This window comes from Megalobrama amblycephala, linkage group LG23, assembly GCF_018812025.1.
Source record: "Megalobrama amblycephala isolate DHTTF-2021 linkage group LG23, ASM1881202v1, whole genome shotgun sequence".
Taxonomy (NCBI): domain Eukaryota; kingdom Metazoa; phylum Chordata; class Actinopteri; order Cypriniformes; family Xenocyprididae; genus Megalobrama; species Megalobrama amblycephala.
The window spans coordinates 9697516-9723242 of NC_063066.1; the positions used below are offsets into that span (position 1 = coordinate 9697516).

The following is a 25727-nucleotide window of genomic DNA, read 5'->3' on the forward strand; positions in this document are numbered from 1 at the left end:
AAATAAAATTGCAGACTTACCATATTTAATATACAATATTTACTCACAGATTTTGTTCAAATTAAAAAATGAAATCCAGAACCGGTTAGTGAAAACAGTTTGTGCTGTATAAAGTATATATATTTTTAGCCCCTCTATTAATTTCCCTAAACAGTAATAGCAAACTCAATCCTAATGATCGAGTCAAACTATGATACATCAGGTCTTTACATGCCTTTAGATCCAATGTGACTCTGCCACACTGTCCAATGTGCCACTCAGTATTCACTCAATCAACCTTGTTAAAATAACAGTAGTTAAGATTAAAGACTATGAATTATTTCACAGCGGTGAGTCAGGGGTGTTGATTTCCAGAGGTGTCCTTGAAATGCTTTTACTGATGAATGGTTGGAACGATGGTATTATGTGGGCAACAATTATCCAAATGTTCATGAAGAAAATCTCAGCTGTGAACGCTCAGTTATGGGCTGACATTAATGGCAGCTTTACTTGCACAGCCAGGACACAGTCATGGTGATTTTCTCTAACTTGTTTTGTTAGGAAGCACACACTTCAAAGTGACTTTGGAGAACACAAGAATAACTTTTGTAGAAGTTTTTAGTTTCATCAAAGAAGTCATAGACACTTTTCTGTCTTATTTAATCTGAGTATTTTTAAGTGTACTTTAAATAAAGTCTATGAACATCTGAGCTCAAATCAACAAGCTAGTCAATGGTCAATCAAATAGATTTTTTCTTTTTTTTTTACAAACCGAATGCTGGATGGGAAAATATGTCATTTGAAAAGTGTTATCTTAGAGAAGTCATATGGGATTGTTCCTAAAATAATTTTCTGGGACAGAGAGAAAAGTGCAAGTTTTAAGTGCAAGTGATTTATGGACTGCTGTTATGCTGAGGTTAGAAGACTTATTTTGTAAATATTGTTATGTCCAGTGCTGTGGGCGAGGCTGATAAGGGAGTAATTAACTTACTGTTATGATCAGTTTTCTGCTACAACAGTATGACATCATACCAAGAGCATACACACTGAAGGGTTATATGGCTGACATTGTAGTATAGATAATTGCCCACCACCCACAAAGGTATTTATTAAATATCTAAGAGAGGATCTCTAATTTTCACTGTCTTTGCTGCATCAGCACTGTTTTCTTCCAGTGCTGTATGCTGCACATATGCTAGCAACGACAGGTCCCAATGGGGTTAGGCAACTGTTAGAATTGAGGTCAAAAGCCTTGACCTGACACCACAATTCTGTCATCCCCTCAGTCTAAAATTGGCACAATTGTCCCCACTGGGTTTACGGCTGCTTTTTCTACCCAAAGTGTCATCACTCATAAAGGCCCCTATATACTCACAGAGAAGTTCGTTCGGTGAGAAAACAGCAGTTAAGAAAACATCTGATCATTTCCATGAGCTTTGCAATACAACACTTCAGAATCAAACATTTTTACAACATGAAAAAACAGTATCAGTGTTGCTTTCAATTAGAATTACACTTCAATTTTTACTATAAAGCAACTCTCCAGTGTTTGTTTTCACTCGCAGACGTCTGACCTTGACAAACTCAACAGAGGAAATGAACCGGACAAGATTTCTACATCAAACAGGGTGGAGCCCCTACCTATTATGTAATAGCCATGGACCAACGGCAGCTTGAAGGTGTTTACCAACTGAAGCAAACTTTTCCAGAAAGTTCAAGCTGTTTTGAACTCGCAAAACGAACTCCAAACAAACTTTGTTTTGGCCTGATTTTGTTCGAAGTTGACGTCATAACAGTTCATTCTTCAATTTTGCTTGAAGTATATCGGGGGCTTAAACCTTTGGTGATCTACTGCTTTCTGGCAGTCAGTGAGTGTGATCAACCCATGGTGTATACATACCATAAAAATTTTATCTTACATTGTTGTTATTCAAAAGGTGTAAAAAGGTAGAGATACATGTAAGAATCTAAGGCTACGTTCACACTGTCAGTCCAATTCCAATCATTTGTGTATCCGATTGGAATCCAATCTAAAATTATTGGCTGTCTACACTGTGTATCGCAACTGTTCAGATCTGATTTTTGTGTGTCCTATGCCACTCTTTCGTTTTCTGGAATATCTGCATTGGGTTCTATTTCATGCTGTCGTCTCTAACCCGATTTCAAAACATGTCTCCATTATGATGTTATTTTCTGCTCATCCAGCTTTAAAGGGTTAGTTCACCTAAAAAATGAAAATGATGTCATTAATGACTCACCCTCATGTCGTTCCAAACCCGTAAGACCTCCGTTCATCTTCAGAACACAGTTTAAGATATTTTAGATTTAGTCCGAGAGCTTTCTGTCCCTCCATTGAAAATGTATGTACGGTAGACTGTCCATGTCCAGAAAGGTAATAAAAACATCATCAAAGTAGTCCATGTGACATCAGTGGGTTAGTTAGAATTTGTTGAAGCATCGAAAATACATTTTGGTTCAAAAATAGCAAAAACTACGACTTTATTCAGCATTGTCTTCTCTTCCGGAATCCTTTCCATTGAATTGATTGAACTGATTCCATTGAATCCTTTCATCTGTCGGCGTTGGTAATGCACTTTTACGTCGCCGTGGTTGTTTTTGGCCATTAGGACATCCGCGACATGCACACTTACGCACCATTTTAAAAAATGTAGCAATACCAAAATACAAACATTGTAGAATAGCTTGAATACAGTGTGCGTCTCCCTCAGACTGTAAACGAAGCTCAGGCGCACTAGATACACGTCAGCAGCTTCTTACATCAGCAGCGTCACTGCGGAGTCGTGAACCACACTCCGGAGCAGAAGGGGGCGGTAATGCACCAATAAGCTGGATGCCAACCGCAGTAAAACAGGAAAGAAGAAGAAGAAGAAGCGGAGTCGTGAACGCGGATTGACAACAGACCCGGAAGAGAATACAATGCTGAATAAAGTCGTAGTTTTTGTTATTTTTGGACCAAAATGTATTTTCGATGCTTCAAAATGTCGTGGATGTCCTAATCGCCAAAAACAATCACGGCGACGTAAAAGTGCATTACCAACGCCGACAGATGAAAGGATTCAATGGAATCAATTCAATGGAATCAATTCAATGGAAAGGATTCCGGAAGAGAATACAATGTTGAATAAAGTCGTAGTTTTTGTTATTTTTGGACCAAGATGTATTTTCGATGCTTCAACAAATTCTACTTAACCCACTGATGTCACATGGACTACTTTGATGATGTTTTTATTACCTTTCTGGACATGGACAGTATACCGTACATACATTTTCAATGGAGGGACAGAAAGCTCTCGGACTAAATCTAAAATATCTTAAACTGTGTTCCGAAGATGAACGGAGGTCTTACAGGTTTGGAACGACATGAGGGTGAGTCATTAATGAAATAATTTTCATTTTTGGGTGAACTAACCCTATAAGCATATTTCCTAGAACTCAGATTTTTGTGCATATCCGATTGAAATCCGATCAGATTCAGCAAGTGTGAATGGCAAAAAAATCACATAAAATGTGATTTTTACAAATCCGTTTTGAGCAACTTCCATATGTGGTTTGAAATCCTATTCAAATCGCATTTCAGAAAACGGAAATCTGTTTCAGTCTGACTGCTCTGATCGGATTTTCCGTGGACTTTCTCACACCATGTAACACATAAACGTCATACGTTGTTATAGGAAACATGTTGAAAGTTGCTGCTGAAATGAGGTTGTGTTGTTGCAAAGTGAAAGGATGAGCAGAAAATGACAATATAACAGAGAAATGTTTTCAGATCATAATTTTAGATAAGATTCCAATTGGATACACAAATAATCGGATTTGGACTGACAGTGTGAACGTTAGTCATAAACCAGGCAAAATCCGATCAGAGCAGGCAGACAGAAACGGATTTCCGGAAATTTCCGGATTTCAAACCACAATTGAATGTAGCTTGAAACGTATTTGTAAAAATCACATTTTATGTGATTTTTTGCTGTTCACACTTGCTAAATCTGATCGGATTTCAATATCCACAAAAATCAGATTTGGACTGACAGTCTGAACGAGGCTTAAAGGTCCCATTTTTCGTGGTTTTTTTGAAGCTTTGATTGTGTTTATAGTGTGCAATATAACGTGTTCATGTTTCGCGTGTAAAAAAACACAGTATTTTTCACATAATTTACTTATCTGTATACCGCTGTTTCCACTGTCATAAAAACGGGCTGATGACTTCCTTGTTCTATGAAGTCCCTCCTTCAGAAATACGTAACGAGTTCTGATTGTGCCAGCGGTTCCTGTGTTGTGATTCGACAGCAGCTTAGCGAACCCAGAGCCATCTCTATATGGCTCTGAGCGAACCTTGCCCGGAAAGGTCACGCCTCTTACCATAACGTGGAGATGAACGCGCTCAGTGTTATTGTAAACATGTCTTTAATTTTACCCTATCAATTTGAGCCGGAATCAGACCCGGTGATTGGACTGCGGGATGAAAATAACAGCGTTTCGACGACATGGCGACAAACACACTCTACAATCGCAACGCTTTGTATTCCTGTGGGCGGAGGTTAGTCAAAAAACTGTTTTAGTGACGTCATTAAAGAAGGAAGTAGAGGGATGTAGTCCAAACTGGCCGTTCGATGTAGGCGACTTCTGTTAAATAAAATATCTCGCTTGGCATTGAACTTTGAGCTTTAAAATTTTACAGATTTTATTTATACTCTAACAACAACATTACACACTAACTAAAGTTTGAAACATGGGATCACGAAGAACGGGACCTTTAAGAAATAAGGAAAGGCCAGGGCAGAAACACTATTTGTTTTCCTGTCAATTAGTTAACCTGAGCTTGATACATGAAATATCCCTTGGAATGAACAGGCATGACTCCCTATCCTTCGCTATCTCCCTCTTGTTTCTTCCTCTGTAGTCCTCCATCTCTGCTATAGAGCCTTGAGCAGAGTTTTGTTTAACATTCCATGGGTAAACATTAGGCTTTGTTGTAGGTCTGTCCTGGAGGGTTCGGAGCTGAGGAGCTCTGGCCTGACTGATCCCCAGAAGACTAGTCTAAACAGCAAAGCTGCAGAGGGTTGGAAATACACACTCGGGAAGAAACTAGAGGAAGAAAAAGATTCTGTTATAGAGCTGGAAGTGTTGTGATATTTTGTTAGGCACAATGTGAACTTTTCTTCATGATAATGAACGAACAAAGTATGTGCGATTGTCTTGTTTTGGCATTTGATGAATCCCGGAGGTCTGAGAACTTTCTAAAATGTTAACAGCTTAGCAGAATATCTTCTTAAATATGGGGAGAAGATTTTGTGTACTGTGGTAAGAACATTATCTGCAGTTGCCCACTGCAATCTAAAAATTAGTCCTGCATTTAAAAATGTTTGGAAACTTGTGAACTGGGTCATCGGAGAATTACATGGGAGCATTGGCACTGTTTTTAGGCATTAGCCACTTTAATCACCAGCTGCTGATAATGATAACGATAATATGTAATACCAATGATACTGGTCTTGATTAGTTTTTTTTTTTTTTTTTTTTTTTAATTTAGACAGGGTGGACGAATGAACTGGAGTCCCAAAAACAGTTTTAGAGGTCTTAAAAGTAAATTTTTTGACAAAAATTTGAATGCCCATTACCACAAAAGTTACAAATTAGACATGGTTTATATTTTAACTTAGCAGTTCATTTACAATCTTAACTGTTGATCATCCATAGAGTAGACTCAAAATAATTTCTCAGTGTCAGTGGGATTTTCATTTACTTTCAGACTCAGTGTCAAATTCAGACATTTCTAGAGCAAAAGACATCTCCACTGCAATGGCTCATCACAGCTCTTCAGTTAAGACCCATCCAATAAAATGAAGCACTGCTAGTCTGTAAATTGAGAAAGAGAGAGAGTCAAAAGATGTGTTTACGGTTTTGAGCACACATAAAGTGGCTATTTCTTTTCATCCTCCCACTAAATATCAAGCAGATTGTTTAAATGTCAGCTGCTTAGATTGGGCCGGACTGGAGTGGTGCACAGGGGCTGTGGGTGTGAAACATTACCCTTTCAGACTCACAGAATGACTGTGCTAATTAACAAAGGTGCACTCGAACAAATACCAGATTAATGTCAATGGCCACATCCAGGAGACTATATAAGGCATGGGCAGATTCTTCAAGCCTGCAGAGGTTCCATTTATAACTGCAGTACTGCACCCACAGGAAGGGAGTCTGAGCGCTCCGTGTGATTTAATGGTGGAAAGGGAGACAGATGTCAGAGCCAGCAGCAGTAAATGCCCCCATACTCACCTTAAGAAAATAAATGGGATGCTTCCATGTCATGACACATGTCTAGCATGAGAGATTAAACAAGCGGTCATCAGTCCAAACTGATTAAACACACTGGAACACATATCTTAACATGTCATTGACATGATTAAATATCTTATAAGGGGACAGATACTCTTTTTTTCTTTTCACTTTTTTGTCATATGAACAACCAGTGCTACTGTACCTTAGGTAGCCCCTGATTCTCAGGTCAGAGAATAAAGGGGAGATGTGGGCTAGTCACACTTTTTTTCAACCACTATTTAGGCCACTATTTTCAACATCTCTTAAAGGGATAGTTCACCCAAAAATGAAAATGACTCACCCTCATTGTCATTCCAAACCTGTAAGACTTTCGTTCATCTTTGGAACACAAATGCAGATCTTTTTGTTGAAATCTTTCTGCCCCTCCATAGATGGCAAAGTGACTACCACTTTGACGCTTCAAAAAGTTAACAAAATGATCATAAAACTAATCCATATGAATTGAGTGGTTTAGTCCAAATTTTCTGAAAGGACTCCATTCGCTTTATGAACAAATTATGACAGTTAGACAGTTATGCGACTACCACTTTTGAAGCGTCAAAGTGGTAGTCACATACACTGCAAAAAATGCTATTCTTACTTAGAATTTTTGTCTTGATTCCAGTCCAAATATCTAAAAATTCTTAGATCAAGAAGCATTTTCTTGACAAGTAAAAATTATTTTCTTGTTTTTGGGAAAACTTTTTCCTTAAAACAAGCAAAATAATCTGCCAGTGGGGTAAGTAAAATAATCTTAATCCAAACTGAAACTGCTTATTTTTGGTTTGATATAAGATTATTTTACTTACCCCACTGGCAGATTATTTTGCTTGTTTTAAGGAAAAAGTTTTCCCAAAAACAAGAAAATAATTTTTACTTGTCAAGAAAATGCTTCTTGATCTAAGAATTTTTAGATATTTGGACTGGAATCAAGACAAAAATTCTAAGTAAGAACAGCATTTTTTGCAGTGTAGCTGTCTATGGAGGGATAGACATCTCTCAGATTTCATCAAAAAGATCTTCATTTGTGTTCTGAAGATGTACGAAAGTCTTATGGGTGTCAAACGACATGAGGGTGAGTAATTAATGACAGAATTTTCATTTTTGGGTGAACTATCTCTTTAAGGTTTATTTTTGACACATGGTTACCCAGTTACTATGGTTTTGTCTCAATGGAAACCTGCCATTTAATGGCTTATTATCAGCTTAATGAAACACAAAACAATTGATGAAAAAGCAAAAAATGAAAAGAAGATTTGATCAAAAATATATTTTAATTTATTCATTTTCAATTTAATTAAAAAATGGTAATTTAAAAAAAAATGACTTGCCCTTCAAAAATGTGACAACCTGCCCCGACAATAATATACAGTACTTTCTGTTAAAATCTGCCTGAATTGTGGTTCTAATCTAAAACCTTATAGTTACTTTGATATGACGCCAGCAACAACCAGTGTTGTTCTTGATAAATATTATTAAACTACATGATTAAACTAAAGCTTTCTGTTAAATGAAATAAAGCTGAAATCATATAAAATCTAAATATTAGATGAAAACTTAAACTTAAAAAAAATGAAACTTTGAAATGCTGCCTTGACAACTAACTGAAATAAATAACTTTTACGTTGAACTACTAAAAGTACTAAAAAAAAAAAAAGAAGCAAATTCTTCATTTAATTTATTCATTGTTATTTCACAGTTCCTAATTTTATAATTTTAAGATTGCTTTGATGAAGTGACTACTTCAGAAGCAGAAATCAAGACTTGTAACCCAGCACATGACCCAAAGGAGGGCAAAGTTCTGCAAGTGAAGTGGTTCTTCAATAAAATTATATATAATTTGCATAAATAATAGCTTTGGTTCATTATGCCACTGTGATTGAAAACACACCCACACACGCTCCCATGATCCCGCAGGACCTGCAGCAGGGTAAACACACGGTGTGGAATGACTGATGTCCGTATTGCGCTCTCCGAGAGGGAGGGAAACAGTAAGGACTTACATGGTGAGTCACTGCTAATCCCTGTAACCGCAGAAACAGAGGCAGATATTGTGTGCGTGCGTGATGTGAAGGTTATTCTCAGACAGCCTGCTATTCTTAGGCTGTCTGCATTCGTCTGAGATGGTGCAAAGTTTATTTTTCTCTCTTTCTTCCAAAAACGTACAAAGGAAAGTGAAGTAATTACAACCTTTCTTAGTCTTCTCTGTGCCGTTTGGTGTGATGTTTCTCTGTTCTCACTGTTCACTGTGATGTTCGCTGCTATATATCTGTGGTCTGGCCTGCTGCCTCGCCGTCTCTGGAGAATAATCAATCTCACTAAAGGAATTCATGTGAAACTCAACCTCAGTTTGCGGTTTTATTAAGTGCATCATCTAAAACAACTTCAATATACAATATACTTACTCTACTTGTTCTGGCTACTAAATGTACATGATACTAAATGGACACATATAGTATAATGCTATAAACAAGTACTTTTGTGCCAAGATTTTTAAAGTAATAATTCTCCCAAAAAATTATAGTCATCATTTTCTCATAGTGTTTCAAACCTGTGTTTGCTTTCTTCCATGGAACATTGTAAACCCGAAAAAGTTGGCAAAACTCAGAAAAAATGGTTGGCAAAACTCAATCGGTTACATCAAAATTTTTAAGTTAAGAAATTCAAAGTTTAAGTAAGCAGAACTGGCAGATTTTTATTTTGTACTCTACATTTTAATTGTTATTAAATTGAAATATCTAAAATATTTGAGTAAACTAATACATTTAACTTAAAATGATCATGTATTCTCAATGTAAACATTTTTATTAGTGGAAACTAAACAAGCATGGATAACCACCTAGATCAGTAATCCTCACTATTTCTTCCAAGTAAGCCACACCAGCAGGATAAAGTCAACAAGCAAGTCAATTTTTTTAGGTCAATTTGACGTCCACACACTGATGTCCAATTGATGTAAAAAAAACCCATCAAATTGACAAATTTTTTGATGTCAATTTGATGTCCACACACTGATGTCCAATTGATGTAAAAAAAAAAAAAATCAAATTGACGTAAATTTTTTGATGTCAATTTGACGTCCACACACTGATGTCCAATTGATGTAAAAAAAAAAAACATCAAATTGACGTCAATTTTTTGATGTCAATTTGACGTCCACACACTGATGTCCAATTGATGTAAAAAAAAAAAAATCAAATTGACGTAAATTTTTTGATGTCAATTTGACGTCCACACACTGATGTCCAATTGATGTAAAAAAAAAAAAATTATCAAATTGACGTACAATTTTTTGATGTCAATTTGACGTCCACACACTGATGTACAATTGATGTCGGAAAAAAAACATCAAATTGACGTCAATTTTTTGATGTCAATTTGATGTCCACACACTGATGTCCAATTTATGTAAAAAAAAAAAAAAAAATCAAATTGACACATTTTTTGATGTCAGTTTGATGTCCACACACTGATGTCCAATTGATGTAAAAAAAAAAAAAAAAAACATCAAATTGACGTCAATTTTTTGATGTCAATTTGACGTCCACACACTGATGTCCAATTGATGTAAAAAAAAAAAAAAAATCAAATTGACGTCAAATTTTTTTATGTCAATATGACGTCCACACACTGATGTACAATTGATGTAAAAAAAAATCATCAAATTGACGTAAATTTTTTGATGTCAATTTGACGTCCACACACTGATGTCCAATTGATGTAAAAAAAAACCCATCAAATTGACGTAAATTTTTTGATGTCAGTTTGATGTCCACACACTGATGTCCAATTGATGTAAAAAAAAAACAAAAAAACATCAAATTGACGTAAATTTTTTGATGTCAATTTGATGTCCACACACTGATGTCCAATTGATGTAAAAAAAAAAAAAAAACATCAAATTGACGTCAATTTTTTGATGTCAATTTGACGTCCACACACTGATGTACAATTGATGTCGGAAAAAAACATCAAATTGACGTCAATTTTTTGATGTCAATTTGATGTCCACACACTGATGTCCAATTGATGTAAAAAAAAAAAAAAAAAATCAAATTGACGTAAATTTTTTGATGTCAATTTGACGTCCACACACTGATGTCCAATTGATGTAAAAAAAACATCAAATTGACGTAAATTTTTTGATGTCAATTTGATGTCCACACACTGATGTCCAATTGATGTAAAAAAAAAAAAAAAAACATCAAATTGACAAATTTTTTGATGTCAATTTGATGTCCACACACTGATGTCCAATTGATGTAAAAAAAAAAAAAAAAAAAAAATCATCAAATTGACGTAAATTTTTTGATGTCAATTTGATGTCCACACACTGATGTCCAATTGATGTAAAAAAAAAAAAAAAAAAAAATCATCAAATTGACAAATTTTTTGATGTCAATTTGATGTCCACACACTGATGTCCAATTGATGTAAAAAAAAAAAAAAAAAAACATCAAATTGACGTCAATTTTTTGATGTCAATTTGACGTCCACACACTGATGTACAATTGATGTAAAAAAAAAAAAAAACATCAAATTGACGTCAATTTTTTGATGTCAATTTGATGTCCACACACTGATGTCCAATTGATGTAAAAAAAAAAAAAAAAACATCAAATTGACACATTTTTTGATGTCAGTTTGATGTCCACACACTGATGTCCAATTGATGTAAAAAAAAAAAAAAAACATCAAATTGACGTCAATTTTTTGGTCAATTTGACGTCCACACACTGATGTCCAATTGATGTAAAAAAAAAAAAAAAACATCAAATTGACGTCAATTTTTTGATGTCAATTTGACGTCCACACACTGATGTCCAATTGATGTAAAAAAAAATCATCAAATTGACGTAAATTTTTTGATGTCAATTTGATGTCCACACACTGATGTCCAATTGATGTAAAAAAAAACCCCATCAAATTGACGTAAATTTTTTGATGTCAGTTTGATGTCCACACACTGATGTCCAATTGATGTAAAAAAAAAAAAAAAAACATCAAATTGACGTAAATTTTTTGATGTCAATTTGATGTCCACACACTGATGTCCAATTGATGTAAAAAAAAAAAAAAAAAACATCAAATTGACGTCAATTTTTTGATGTCAATTTGACGTCCACACACTGATGTACAATTGATGTAAAAAAAATCATCAAATTGACGTAAATTTTTTGATGTCAATTTGATGTCAATTTGATGTCCACACACTGATGTCCAATTGATGTAAAAAAAAAAAAAAAAAAATTATCAAATTGACGTAAATTTTTTGATGTCAATTTGACGTCCACACACTGATGTACAATTGATGTCGGAAAAAAAACTTCAAATTGACGTAAATTTTTTGATGTCAGTTTGATGTCCACACACTGATGTCCAATTGATGTAAAAAAAAAAAAAAAAAACATCAAATTGACAAATTTTTTGATGTCAATTTGATGTCCACACACTGATGTCCAATTGATGTAAAAAAAAAAAAAAAAAAAATCATCAAATTGACACATTTTTTGATGTCAATTTGATGTCCACACACTGATGTCCAATTGATGTAAAAAAAAAAAAAAAACATCAAATTGACAAATTTTTTGATGTCAATTTGATGTCCACACACTGATGTCCAGTTGATGTAAAAAAAAAAAAAAAAAAAAAATCATCAAATTGACACATTTTTTGATGTCAGTTTGATGTCCACACACTGATGTCCAATTGATGTAAAAAAAAAAAAACATCAAATTGACGTCAATTTTTTGATGTCAATTTGACGTCCACACACTGATGTCCAATTGATGTAAAAAAAAAAAAAAAAACATCAAATTGACGTCAATTTTTTGATGTCAATATGACGTCCACACACTGATGTCCAATTGATGTAAAAAAAAATCATCAAATTGACGTCAATTTTTTGATGTCAATTTGACGTCCACACACTGATGTCCAATTGATGTAAAAAAAAAATCATCAAATTGACGTCAATTTTTTGATGTCAATTTGACGTCCACACACTGATGTCCAATTGATGTAAAAAAAAAAAAAAACATTAAATTGACGTCAATTTTTTGATGTCAATATGACGTCCACACACTGATGTCCAATTGATGTAAAAAAAAATCATCAAATTGACGTCAATTTTTTGATGTCAATTTGACGTCCACACACTGATGTCCAATTGATGTAAAAAAAAATCATCAAATTGACGTCAATTTTTTGATGTCAATTTGACGTCCACACACTGATGTCCAATTGATGTAAAAAAAAAAAAAAAACATCAAATTGACGTAAATTTTTTGATGTCAATTTGACGTCCACACACTGATGTCCAATTGATGTAAAAAAAAACCCCATCAAATTGACGTAAATTTTTTGATGTCAGTTTGATGTCCACACACTGATGTCCAATTGATGTAAAAAAAACCCCATCAAATTGACGTAAATTTTTTGATGTCAGTTTGATGTCCACACACTGATGTCCAATTGATGTAAAAAAAAAAAAAAACATCAAATTGACGTCAATTTTTTGATGTCAATTGACGTCCACACACTGATGTCCAATTGATGTAAAAAAAAACCCCATCAAATTGACGTAAATTTTTTGATGTCAGTTTGATGTCCACACACTGATGTCCAATTGATGTAAAAAAAAAAAAAAACATCAAATTGACGTCAATTTTTTGATGTCAATATTGACGTCCACACACTGATGTCCAATTGATGTAAAAAAAAAAAAAAACATCAAATTGACGTCAATTTTTTGATGTCAATTTGACGTCCACACAGTGATGTCCAATTGATGTAAAAAAAACAACAACATCAAATTGACGTCAATTTTTTGATGTCAATATGACGTACACACACTCATGTACAATTGATGTAAAAAAAAAATCATCAAATTGACGTAAATTTTTTGATGTCAATTTGACGTCCACACACTGATGTCCAATTGATGTAAAAAAAAAAAAAATCAAATTGACAAATTTTTTGATGTCAATTTGATGTCCACACACTGATGTCCAATTGATGTAAAAAAAAAAAAAAACATCAAATTGACGTCAAATTTTTTGATGTCAATTTGACGTCCACACACTGATGTCCAATTGATGTAAAAAAAAACCCCATCAAATTGACAAATTTTTTGATGTCAATTTGATGTCCACACACTGATGTCCAATTGATGTAAAAAAAAAACCCCATCAAATTGACGTAAATTTTTTGATGTCAGTTTGATGTCCACACACTGATGTCCAATTGATGTAAAAAAAAAAAAATCATCAAATTGACGTCAATTTTTTGATGTCAATTTGACATCCACACACTGATGTCCAATTGATGTAAAAAAAAAACCATCAAATTGACGTAAATTTTTTGATGTCAATATGACGTCCACACACTGATGTACAATTGATGTAAAAAAAAAAAAAATCAAATTGACAAATTTTTTGATGTCAATTTGATGTCCACACACTGATGTCCAATTGATGTAAAAAAAAAAACCCATCAAATTGACGTAAATTTTTTGATGTCAATATGACGTCCACACACTGATGTACAATTGATGTAAAAAAAAAAATCAAATTGACAAATTTTTTGATGTCAATATGACGTCCACACACTGATGTACAATTGATGTAAAAAAAAAAAAATCAAATTGACAAATTTTTTGATGTCAATTTGATGTCCACACACTGATGTCCAATTGATGTAAAAAAAAAAAATCATCAAATTGACGTCAATGTTTTGTAATGTAAAATAATGTAAAACTTATTTCATTTAGTGAATTTCACAGATAGGTTTTACAGTGTAGCTATAGCTATAACAAGCTAATTCAGAAAATGATAACTTAATAATTTGCTAACATGGTTTGCTGAATGAATACAGCAATATAAAAACTTTAACATACCTGCTCTCAAACCAAGCCGCGTGCACCACTTGATGGTAACTCTCCAAAAACCCACATTAACAGAAACTTATTAGCATAACAAAACATTAATCACTACTAAATCTCCCTCTTAACATTAATCTTGCACAAAAAAACATGAAATAACACTTAATTTTAACATTTACTCTCCCTTTTGAGTGCCATGGGCAAATCATTCTGGGAAATATAAATCCCAACCCAGTTTCAGTAAAAATCAAGTTCATCTAAATAAAAAAAGAAATAAGTTCATAAAACTCAAATCATTGAAACAGTTCAGTTTACTTAAAATATGTCAGTTCGTGAAGAAAAAGAAAGTGCTAAATACTACTAAAAAATATAATTTACTGAACTAATTTGTCTAATTTAAGTTTGTCCTACTCAAACCAATGAATTACTTTGAGCATTAGAGTTAATAGTGAACACAAAAAAGATGTTAGAAAGGATATTCATGCTGCTCTTTTCCTTACAAATGAAAGCAGGGCATGTCAAGCTCCAAAAATGAAAGAAAAACCCCCAACTTCATTAAAGTACCATATAAATGATCGGTGCATTTATTAATTTACCAGATGCTTTTAGTCTTCTGAAGTCAAACAATAGCTTGATGCAAGAAACAGACTACAGTTATTTCTTATTATCCCCAGATAATATTTCCTGGTGCTGTAGTTCACAAATCTCATTTGTGCTATTTAAATAAGCGCATATTTAAATGTGGCACATCCAGATTGGTTACAAGACACACAAGAACCAATAATGTTTAGCATGTCTTGATGCACAGTGTTTAAATATATCCAAAACAGTAAGATTTATGATATAAGGTAGAGTTTTAAACAAAACTTTAATTTCATTTTTTTTCTCACACACAGCTATAATACGACTTCAGTAGACTGCCAATATAATACATGAGTTGTATGTACCACTTTTACAGTATAGTGCTTTGGATCTATTTTTGTAGCTCAACAGTCCCTTGCTATCATTGCATGAAAAGAGCAGCATTATGCCTAACATCTCCTTTTGTGTTCAAAATAGAAACTAGGTTTGAAACAACATGAGAGTTAGAAAATAATGATGAAATTATTCCTTTAATAATGTAGTGTGGATCATGGGAACATGAAGCATCTGAAAACAGTGCAGTCTTGTACCTGTTATTATTTCCTGATATAGTTAACACCGCAAAATTCACAACTTTACACCTCTCTTCATCCCTTCTATCTGCACATTACGATACACCCAGTCAGGTGCTGTTTCGAAAGCCAAAAATAAGTTTGTACAAATGGCTTGGGGACTCTAATGAGCTACACTGGACTTACGCAGAGTTCACAAGGCCTGGGACCTCTGCAATCTGCTTACCTACCCAAAGTGAAGATGCTCTCCATAATCGATTGCACTGAACAGGCGTTACATTTTTATTATCTACTGCACTGGGCTGATCCTTCGCAGTAGACTCTAATCTAATTGGAGACGGCACCAATTCCCAGCAGCACAGGGCAGCTAGACAGACGCACATCACTGCTGAAATCAATGGTGCTGTGTTATAAATCAGCTGTAGTTCCCACATGCTCCACAATAACCACATCACCCTGCCCTGCTATCATCCCACATGCTTGGTATCAAGCAAAAGCTGTTACTCTGTAAAGCTAAGCGTATCCCATTATTCATCACATTCAGAAACTTATTTGCCCTGAAACTGCAAGATTTGAGTAAAACTTTACAGTGTTAGATAGGCTATTGCATTATTTGTTAGTGAAACATAAAGAGTTATATTCTACATTTTATTGGTACAGAGATAATTGTGTATCTGTAAAATGTCTACAACTGCTTTTTATCAGTTAATTAGAAGCATTACAATTAAACTGTCATCTGTTACATACAGTAGGGACTACTGACCAGATATTTACAAGTTTATTTTAAATTGCAAACTAAGTAGGCTATTGAAACTAAAATGTGTAAATAAAGCTTAACTTGCATTTATATAACACTGTGGATGCATCCAAAATCGCACATACTTCCCTGTATAGTAGGCGAAAAACAGTATGTGACAAAAGAATTCACAGAACTCATAAAAGACTTTACTTTACTATCCCATGAGGACACTGGAGAGGATTTGTGAATGGCAGTGAAGCGACGCAAATGACGCTTATAGGTCACGTGATAATGACAACCTGACGGATGTAGTATGTCCACATTTCATTCATAGTTCATACTACACACATTCATATTATTTAGAACATTTTTTAGCAGTCGCAAAGTAATTATTATTCAAAATAAGTAACTAAGAGTATGCGATTTTACAATTGTGTCTCTTTGTGTAATGAAAAGTTATTCACAACTTGCAGTCTTCATGCTTACTTAAAGCGTTAATTCACCCAAAAATTGAAATAATGTAATTTATTACTCACCCTCATGCCGTTCCACACCCGTAAGACCTTCGTTCATCTTCGGAACACAAATTAAGATATTTTTGTTGAAATCCGATGGCTCATCTGAGGCCTGCATAGCCAGCAATGACATTTCCTCTCTCAAGATCCATTAATGTACTAAAAACATATTTAAATCAGTTCATGTGAGTACAGTGGTTCAATATTAATATTATAAAGCGACGAGAATATTTTTGATGCGCCAAAAAAACAAACAAAATAACGACTTATAGTGATGGACGATTTCAAAACACTGATTCATGAAGCTTCAGAGCGTTATGAATCTTTTGTGTCGAATCAGCGGTTCGGAGCGCCAAAGTCACATGAGTAATAAATAGGGCTGTGTATCACCAACAATGTCACGATACGATACGCATCACGATACTAAAGCCACGATACGATACGTATCACGATATGGTTCAATTTAGAATTTAAATTTCTTTTGAGCAGAGTTTAGTAACAGTAATATGCGTTTATTGAATAACCAGTGTTATAACATGTCGTGATAACTGAAAAAACTATTTTGTTTTTGTCATTAAAAAAAACAATGATTTAAATTAAATATAAAAAAATTGTCACAAAAAAAGCTTAGAATGGCTCTTCCTTTTGCTTTTAAAGTCACTCCCTCAGTAACTGAATTGACAATTATAGTGACACTGAAGCATATCAACAAAGCTCAATGACTAATTTCACTTGCAACAGTAAGTTGACTGTAAGAAAACTAAGTTAGTTAATTATATCGGCTATAATAATGTCTATACTGCCTGTTTTTTTTTTCCATCTGTAAAAAAGATTTTTTTGGATATCAACTCAAAATATGTTCTAGAACAACATACGTTTTTATTAACGTGGTCTACAAAATATGGGCTACATGAGTTTACAATACACACTTAACAATAAGGTTCATTTATTAAACATCAGATAATGTATTAACATGAACTAACCATGAGCAATAGCCTACATTTGTTACTGTATTAGCTCATCTTTGTTAATGTTAGTTAATAAAAGATACAGTTGTTGATTGTTTGTTCATGTTGGTTTACAGTGCATTAACTAATGTTAACAAGATTTAAATGATGCGATGTGACCGCAAAGGGCACTTTCACTTTCACGATCAAAGTGCACGCCACTGATAAGCATTGTAAATGTAGTATTACAGTATACACATACCAATTAAATGCGCAGGTATCCTCTCGTGCGTCCTCCCCACTGGACGAGGCCAATATCATTTTCGTTTCGCTTTCAGATATATCTATTATATATGCCATCACTGCTTTTACCTTTCTAGATGTAATTACCGAAATCAAAACAGTCCATAAACTATATCCTCACGAAAACTTCAGTCAAGCCAGCTCGCGCGTCAACCTGAGATATCAGCCTCCAAACTTCTCGGTTTCTGAATGGACGGTTTGGCTTGATTGACAAACGCTAACGTTCGGGCATGATTTATATACCATCGACCTGTCCTAAAACGTTAGCACGCTTTGATCGATGATTTGGAGATCGCGTGTTTCTCCGTTCGAGAGCGCATTTCCTGTTCACATCCGCGACAAAACATTTGATTATTTACGAATGAAAGCTCACAGAAACGTGAATGTCTGCTTGCGTTGCTTGCTAGCGTCAATTGACGTCACGTGATTGGCTAGATTTAAAAGCAAGACAGACTCGATACGGCAGCTGCTGTATCGATACGCGCATCGTCAGGAGTTCATGACGATATATCGTTGTATCGATATTCTGAGCACAGCCCTAGTAATAAATGACATTATTTTCATTTTTGGGTGAACTAACCCTTTAAACATCAAATACAAGAAATACGTCATGTAGGCTAGAGTAAGTTGACAAGTTGTCAGGTCAAGTACAATGACCGTCCCTGTGTCTGAATATGCCTACTTCCCTACTAAGGTAAAAACAGTATGTGAGCCAAGTAGTAGGCTATACCTATGCCTGAATTCATAGTATTCATAAAACAGCAGGCAAAAGGTACCTGGATGACCGACAACTTTAAAAAAAAAAATAGTCCAAAACAAACAGTGCAACAATATTACAGGTATACAAATACCTAGGTCATCTGAGGTAACTTTCACGATAACTGAGACGCAAGATGGCGGCAGTTGCGTTGTATGAAATTTTCCATACTGTATGTCCTCTCTAGATTCGCGGGAGGCTGGAATCTATCCCAGCATCTCGGGCCGCAGGCGGGAAAACACCTTGGACAGGGGGCCAGTCCGCGATGGACCAATCACAAAGTATTCCAGAGCGCCGTGGTAGTAGTTAATGTCTGAATGTATCTCTGCGTTTAGAGAGTTCAGCTTCACTGACTGGTGGTGGTGTTGGTTTTTAAAAATGGCTGTGAATTCAAGGCTAACTGGGGGTAAAGCTTTTCCAAGTAATGAGAAAGTTTTGAGTGATGTAGTCATTTTACTCATGTTCTTTCTTATAGCTGCAATAACAGTCTGTTGATTGCTCCTTGAGAGGCTGTGAGCCAAAGCCCATTTCAGCAATGAAAAATCTCAGTTACAGATTGATTGGCACTCATACAGTGGGATTGATGACCAGTGTTAATTACTTAGAAATGAATAATTCAGCCTCGTAATGGATGGATGAAAACGAAAAGCCCACAGTCAATAAAAAAGCTCCATCTGAGAAGATAACCGATTCCCATGGGGAGAGAAGACATCAAGAGCACTTACAGTGAACTGAAGCGTACTGGGCTGATCTCCAACATGCCGATTGAGCCCCTCCCACAGTCCCCAATACAGAGCCCGTCTGTGGAGAAATATCGCATACAATATTGCATTATAGTGTCATCTCTTTTCTCTATTAGTGAAAAAGGAAACCAGTGAATGCTAAACTGTGTCAAGAAGAAGTAAAACCTATGTTTCATTATTGATCTAGTCATTGGAACCAGCAGCACCATCTAGTGGAGATTTGATTTTGAAACTTTTTCATGCCAAGGACTCCCGAACATGACGATCTGTTTGCGATGGACACTCTTCCTAAAATATAAAAGCAATGTACAAAAATCCATCTATATTGTATGGGAAAATATTAAATGTAATATTATAAATACTACAAAGTAAATACATGTTATTAAATTTACATATTTGCATTGCAATTACTTTAAATAGGTTAAGTTAACAGCATATCTGAGATTTACATATTACACCAGTCTTCATAAAGCAAAATAAAATGGTATATGAATGTAAAAAAACAAATAATAATTATTTTTTTTTTAAAAACTATCTAACATTAAATTTAACAGTACCACCAGTTTGAAAGTACCCTGAATAAGAAAACATAATGATAGTGAAATAGTATTAATTTTGATTAACTTTAAGTGTGATTGTGAAATGTTCAGTAAAATCAATTTTATTTTGTTGTACTTTTATTTCTGTCTCTCGACAGAATGTCCTGTGCCAGTGTGTACTTTGGAGCGTAGGATCGGGTTATCTGTCAGATCACTGTGGAATAATAAGGGACTGAATTTGGTTTGACATGGCTTCATTTATTCTTGTTCTTTTCCCATATATTTGGCTGCAGGCCTTCGCAGGTAAGACCTACAAAACCATTTACCTCATAAATCACACTTCTGAAAGCTGACAGAAAACATAACAGACAGACCTGGCATTTGCCGCCTTACTCTCTGCGGGTTAATAATCAAATTAAAAAGAAAGCTTTGAGTAGTTCCCCTCTAAAGATTAGTAACTTTCAAACTCTGTAACAGCCCCAAGTTCAGTGTTTCTAGATGGAGAGAAAGCTGACAGCATTTTGAGACGCAGACGAGCAAACACAGGACTGTTCGAGGAGTTTCTGCAGGGGAATGTGGAGAGGGAGTGTATGGAGGAAAAGTGTGTCCTGGAGGAGGCCCGAGAAGCCTTTGAAAATGACGAAAAGACAGTGAGTAGAAAAGTTGTGGTTCGTCATTTGTCATTGTATTGTGTAACAGCAAATGTGTGTTTTTCAGATGGAGTTTTGGGCGAGTTATACTGGTAAGTCTGTTAGATCATTAACTTTTATATTTACCTACACTAAACAGGGAGGCAAATGTGTGTTGGTTTCTGTTCCACCTAAAGACATAAATTATAGGATAATATTTGAAATGGATATTAATACCATTCATTCTTTAACTCAGAAATTAAGGAAACAATTTATACAAAGTTTTAGACCTAATTATTGGACAATAGGGCTGGGTAAAAAATATCGATTTCTCGATATTAAATGATTCTCATTTTTACGAACCGATATTGATTCTTAAATTTCAAGAATCGATTGGTCTTTCCTGTTTGCAGTTGATGAATGAACAGAAATTTGTAGTGCGCCTCCCATCCAATGAATCGCAATAATCTTTGTGCATTGTTAATTTTGATATGAAACAAAGTCTCGGCTTTCAAATTCTGTCCATTTTATTACGAAATTCAAAAAATAAATACCATTTGGCGCCGTTTAATGTGACGTGACAGGTTCAAGATAAGCGGCAACGCGAAGAGCACGTGAACTGATCCATTCCTCCGCTTTTATACCGTTTACAGCGCAAAATAAATGTGAATGAACATCTGAAGGTATTTTAAAAGATACCGTACAACTTACCGAAATCCGTATCATGTCTCATGTAATCGCTCAATCAGTGTTTTAACCGCTAAAAGACGTCAATAAAACATAAAACGTTAAATTTACCTCAGAAAAACCATATTCAGTGACCATAAACTCGTTAGTCAGCTAGAAAATGAACTCTAGAGAGGATATATATGCACCATATTACATATTCATTATAATTCTTTAATGTTCTTCGATATTTAATGCATGTTTGAATCCGTCAAGTTTTTATGACAGCTACCATTTAAATGTTAATATTTCAAAAATCTGCAGTAGTAATATAATTATGTGATTGTAAAGTTAGCATTATAACTTTATTTTTATAAAAACTTCCTTGAGTGTAATGTAAACAAATCAGTTAATTTTTAACCTTCAGTATTATTATAAAGTCTAGCTATCAAGTGACTCTCACTAGTTTACAGCATTAGTTGAGACGTTTTTTACTTTGAGAAAATCTTCCATGTACCATGTACCTGATATATCCAAAATAATTGATGCTGATTCGAATCAAATTGCAAGCTTGTGAATCGAAATCGAATAGAATCTTGACATTTGTGTCAATACCCTATTGGACAAATAAGGTAGATTTAAGTGCAAATTTAAGTGCAAATTTTTTGTTAGATGGGGACCAGTGTAAATCATCACCCTGTCAGAACCGAGGCACGTGTGAGGACCAGATGGGCACATACACCTGTAACTGTCTACCAGGCTTTGTTGGAAAAAACTGCGAAATAGGTGAGACAGGATCTCTTTTTCCTCAAACACACAGTTTGAGCGCACCGTGTTTACAGTGTTAAAAGATGTTCTGTGCTGTTTCTCAGTGACTGCCAAAAAGTGTGATGTTGATAATGGTGGCTGTGAGCATTTCTGTGTTCTGCTGGAGTCTCGTGGGACAGAGTGTCGGTGTGCATCCGGATACAAGCTCACAGACGACGGATTCACGTGTGAGCCTATAGGTGATTTATTTACTGCTTAAATTCCTGTCCTGATTTCTACAAAAACATCTCAAAGAGCTACTTTCATTCTTAAAGCTTCTCATATACAGTATTATATGATGAAATATCATAAAGACTTTATTTTAAGGAGTATTTACTATAGTAATAACAGTAAATTATGCATAATTACAAGTAACTAACTCTAAACCAAACCCTAACCAGAACTTCATAGTAAGTACATGAAGCTAATTAATATTACTCAGTTCTTATTTGAGTAAGTACAATGTAACTATGTCACCTTAAAATAAAGTGTAACCAAAATGTGTTTTTTTTTTTTTATGTATTACCAGTGAAGTTCCCATGTGGCAGAGCTATTAAAACAGCTGTGAGAATAATTGCCAGTGGCCCCACTTCTGTAACGAACACATCTGCACAGTCTTCCAATCGTACAATCAAATCAACCTCCAGCATACTCAAAACAGACAATCGGACAATCCCAACAGGTTCTAAACAGAAAGAAGCGAAAATCTCGTCACCTCGTGTTAAACTGCCTGAATGGACATTTGCTGAGTATTTGACGATGCCTACAGTAAGTGCTCCAAAAAGCCGTATTGTTGGTGGCAATCCAGCCTTACCTGGAGAAATCCCTTGGCAGGTAAAGACTGTAAATTTTAGGTGTTTTAACAGTCAGAAATGTCTTTGATCAAATCATCTAGGAGTAAACAGTTTCTTGTATATATAAACTGTTTATGCTCCTAAAATCATGTCATTTATCCCAGTTGACTGCTGATCCCTAGGTGGCGCTGGTGTCTCACTCAACACAGCAGGTGTTCTGTGGAGGCTCCATTCTGAGCCCTTTATGGGTCATTACTGCAGCGCACTGTCTGGTAGGGAGCCAGAATGGATCCTTCTTCATCAGAGTTGGTAAGACCCTACAACAGAACAACAGCAGAATTTTACAGCCAATGAAACAGGTTAATATAAACTGATATATGGCGCCAATTACATTTATTATATAGCATATTATAAAAAAAAATGTAAAAATTTAACAAAATAAGGTAACACTTTATTTTAAGGTGACATAGTTACACGTTACTACATGTACTTACTACAGTAATAACTATAATAATAAATTATGCATAATTACAAGTTACTAACCCTAAACCAAACTCTAACCCTAAACACAACTCTCTAGTAAGTCCATGTAGTTAATTAATATTACTCAGTACTTATTTAAGTACGTACTTCACCTTAAAATAAAGCGTTACCAAAAAAAACCAAACCAAAAAAACAACATGTAATGTAAAAAAATAAATAAAATAAAATACAATACAAATTCCTTGTTTGGCTATACACTTCAAATTCCAGTAAAAGTATCTAAATCCTTACAACAAGATAAAATTACATAAGAACAAAATCATTTGAAGATAATAAAGACTTTGTTAAGAAAAAAAAAAAAAAAAAAAATATATATATATATATATATATATATATATATATATTTTTTTTTAGACTGATCTTTAAAACATGAACACATTTTGCCAATAGGGCAATAAAAACAATAATAAGATAAATTATAAAAATATATTAAAATATATACACTACCATTTAAAAAAAGTAATTAAGATTATATATATAAAAAAAGAAATTACTACTCAAGACAGGCAAAAAATGACAGTCAAGTCATTTATAATGTTACAGAAGATTTCTATTACAAATAAATGCTGTTTATTTGAACTTTCTATTCATCAAAGAATCATGAAAAACAAAATTATCAGCATATTAAAAATGATTTCTGAAGAATCATGACTGGAAATTCCATCACAGTAATAATATACATTTTTAAATATATTAAAATAGAAAAATTAGGTAACACTTTATTTTACATGGTCCTTGTTACACGTTACATGTAGTTACTATAGTAATAACTATATATTATCCATAATTACATGCAACTGACCCTAAAGCAAAGCCTAACCCTATTATAAGTACATGTAGATAATCAGTACTTAGCATAATTACACTGTAATAGGAACACCTTATAAAAAAACAAAAAAAAAACACCTTATAAAAAAACAAAATATTGCAATAATATTCCACAAATTTTTACTGTATTTTTGATCAAGTAAATGCAGCCTTGGAGACCATAACAGACTTCATTTCAAAAACATTATCTTATGCAGCTTTGCTTATCAAGTAAATAGAATGTTTTACAAATCTTTAGATATTTTTACTGAAATTTTACTGATCAAAGACCAGTTATTAATAATATTATTAACAACCATGTTTCACAGGGGAACATGACGTCTCCAAGACTGAAGACACAGAACAGAATCTGGACGTCACCCGTTTCTTCTCTCATCCTCGTTATGACTCCAAATCAAGCCTCTACAATCATGACATTGCTTTGTTGCGGCTGCGCACCCCCATCCGGTTAACTCCAACAATACGTCCCATCTGCCTGGGACCCATGCTCTTCTCCAACTCACTGCTGCAGTCTGGATCTCTGGCCACCGTCAGCGGCTGGGGCCGTCTGCGCTTCCAAGGACGAAGTGCAGTGACTTTACAGAAGGTTGAATTGCCTTATGTGGACAGAACAGTGTGTAAGGAGAGCAGCAGTGACCAAATCACACACTTGATGTTCTGTGCGGGCTACTCGGATTCTCCTAAAGACGCCTGTCAGGGGGACAGCGGAGGACCTCATGCCATGCGCTACCACAACACCTGGTTCCTCACAGGCATTGTCAGTTGGGGAGAAGAATGTGCCAAGAAAGGGAAGTATGGTGTGTACACACAGGTTGGTAACTATTATCGTTGGATACAGCATGTGATGGGTGTTACTAAAGGAGTACTGCTTAAAAATGTGGACCAATGATCTTGAGTCTCATTTAAAAATGTCATCTCAGACATGGTGAAAGCAACGCTCAAACCTTGAGAGAAGGTTTTGATTAATATTTAAGTTGATGTTTGCCTAATCAAGTCAAATAAAAAAAAAAAAAATTACATTGTTCCTAATCCATTGATCCCATTGTAATAGATTGTAATCATGCTCCGCCCCTCAAAACCTGGCTGGCTAATGAGATTTCATCATTAAAGCCTGTGCAGCATTTCATCAATTATGCATTACTTAGTATCTTCACTTTCCCATAAGGACATTTAATAATCAATAATTATACTCAGTAGACACATGCTCAGTAGCACTGTTTTCTCCTGTGGTCTAATGAAAGCAAGTATGTTATTAAGCAAAGTACTGTCTTGCTACATGGTTAGAACCTCTCATTCAAACAGCAAAGGAAACAAAATGTAGCCCCTCAAGCTTTGAACTGCCACCGCATTAAGAGGGAAAACTAGAAGAGCGTGAGAGATGGGATAACTGAAAATATCTGACACTAGAAACCTACTTAAGATTTCAACAGCGTTCTTAAAAAGACTCGTGCCCTAGTTCTGAAAATCACTGGATATTACCCATAAACACCGGAGGCATCGGATCACTCACTTCTCACCTGTGAAAGATCCTTTCATCATTTCAGGCCAATCTCTGGGAGATAA

At 34.7% G+C, this 25727-nt stretch overlaps 1 protein-coding gene and 1 long non-coding RNA gene across 2 annotated transcripts; one reads left to right on the plus strand and one right to left on the minus strand.

Moving 5' to 3' along the window:
- Positions 1-5543: 5543 nt before the first annotated feature.
- Positions 5544-19761, minus strand: LOC125259486. Its single transcript, XR_007182831.1, has 3 exons — positions 19341-19761; positions 8210-8636; positions 5544-5856 (listed from the first exon to the last, which is right to left on the minus strand). It is a non-coding gene; the product is annotated as an uncharacterized LOC125259486 (long non-coding RNA).
- Positions 19762-20043: 282 nt separating this feature from the next.
- Positions 20044-25294, plus strand: f9a (coagulation factor IXa). Its single transcript, XM_048176998.1, has 8 exons — positions 20044-20200; positions 20375-20547; positions 20615-20639; positions 21865-21978; positions 22065-22199; positions 22529-22833; positions 22976-23102; positions 24473-25294. The coding sequence occupies exons 1-8, from the start codon at positions 20146-20148 to the stop codon at positions 25051-25053; spliced, it is 1515 nt and encodes a 504-aa protein (XP_048032955.1). The 5' UTR covers positions 20044-20145; the 3' UTR covers positions 25054-25294.
- The last annotated feature ends 433 nt before the right edge of the window (positions 25295-25727 follow it).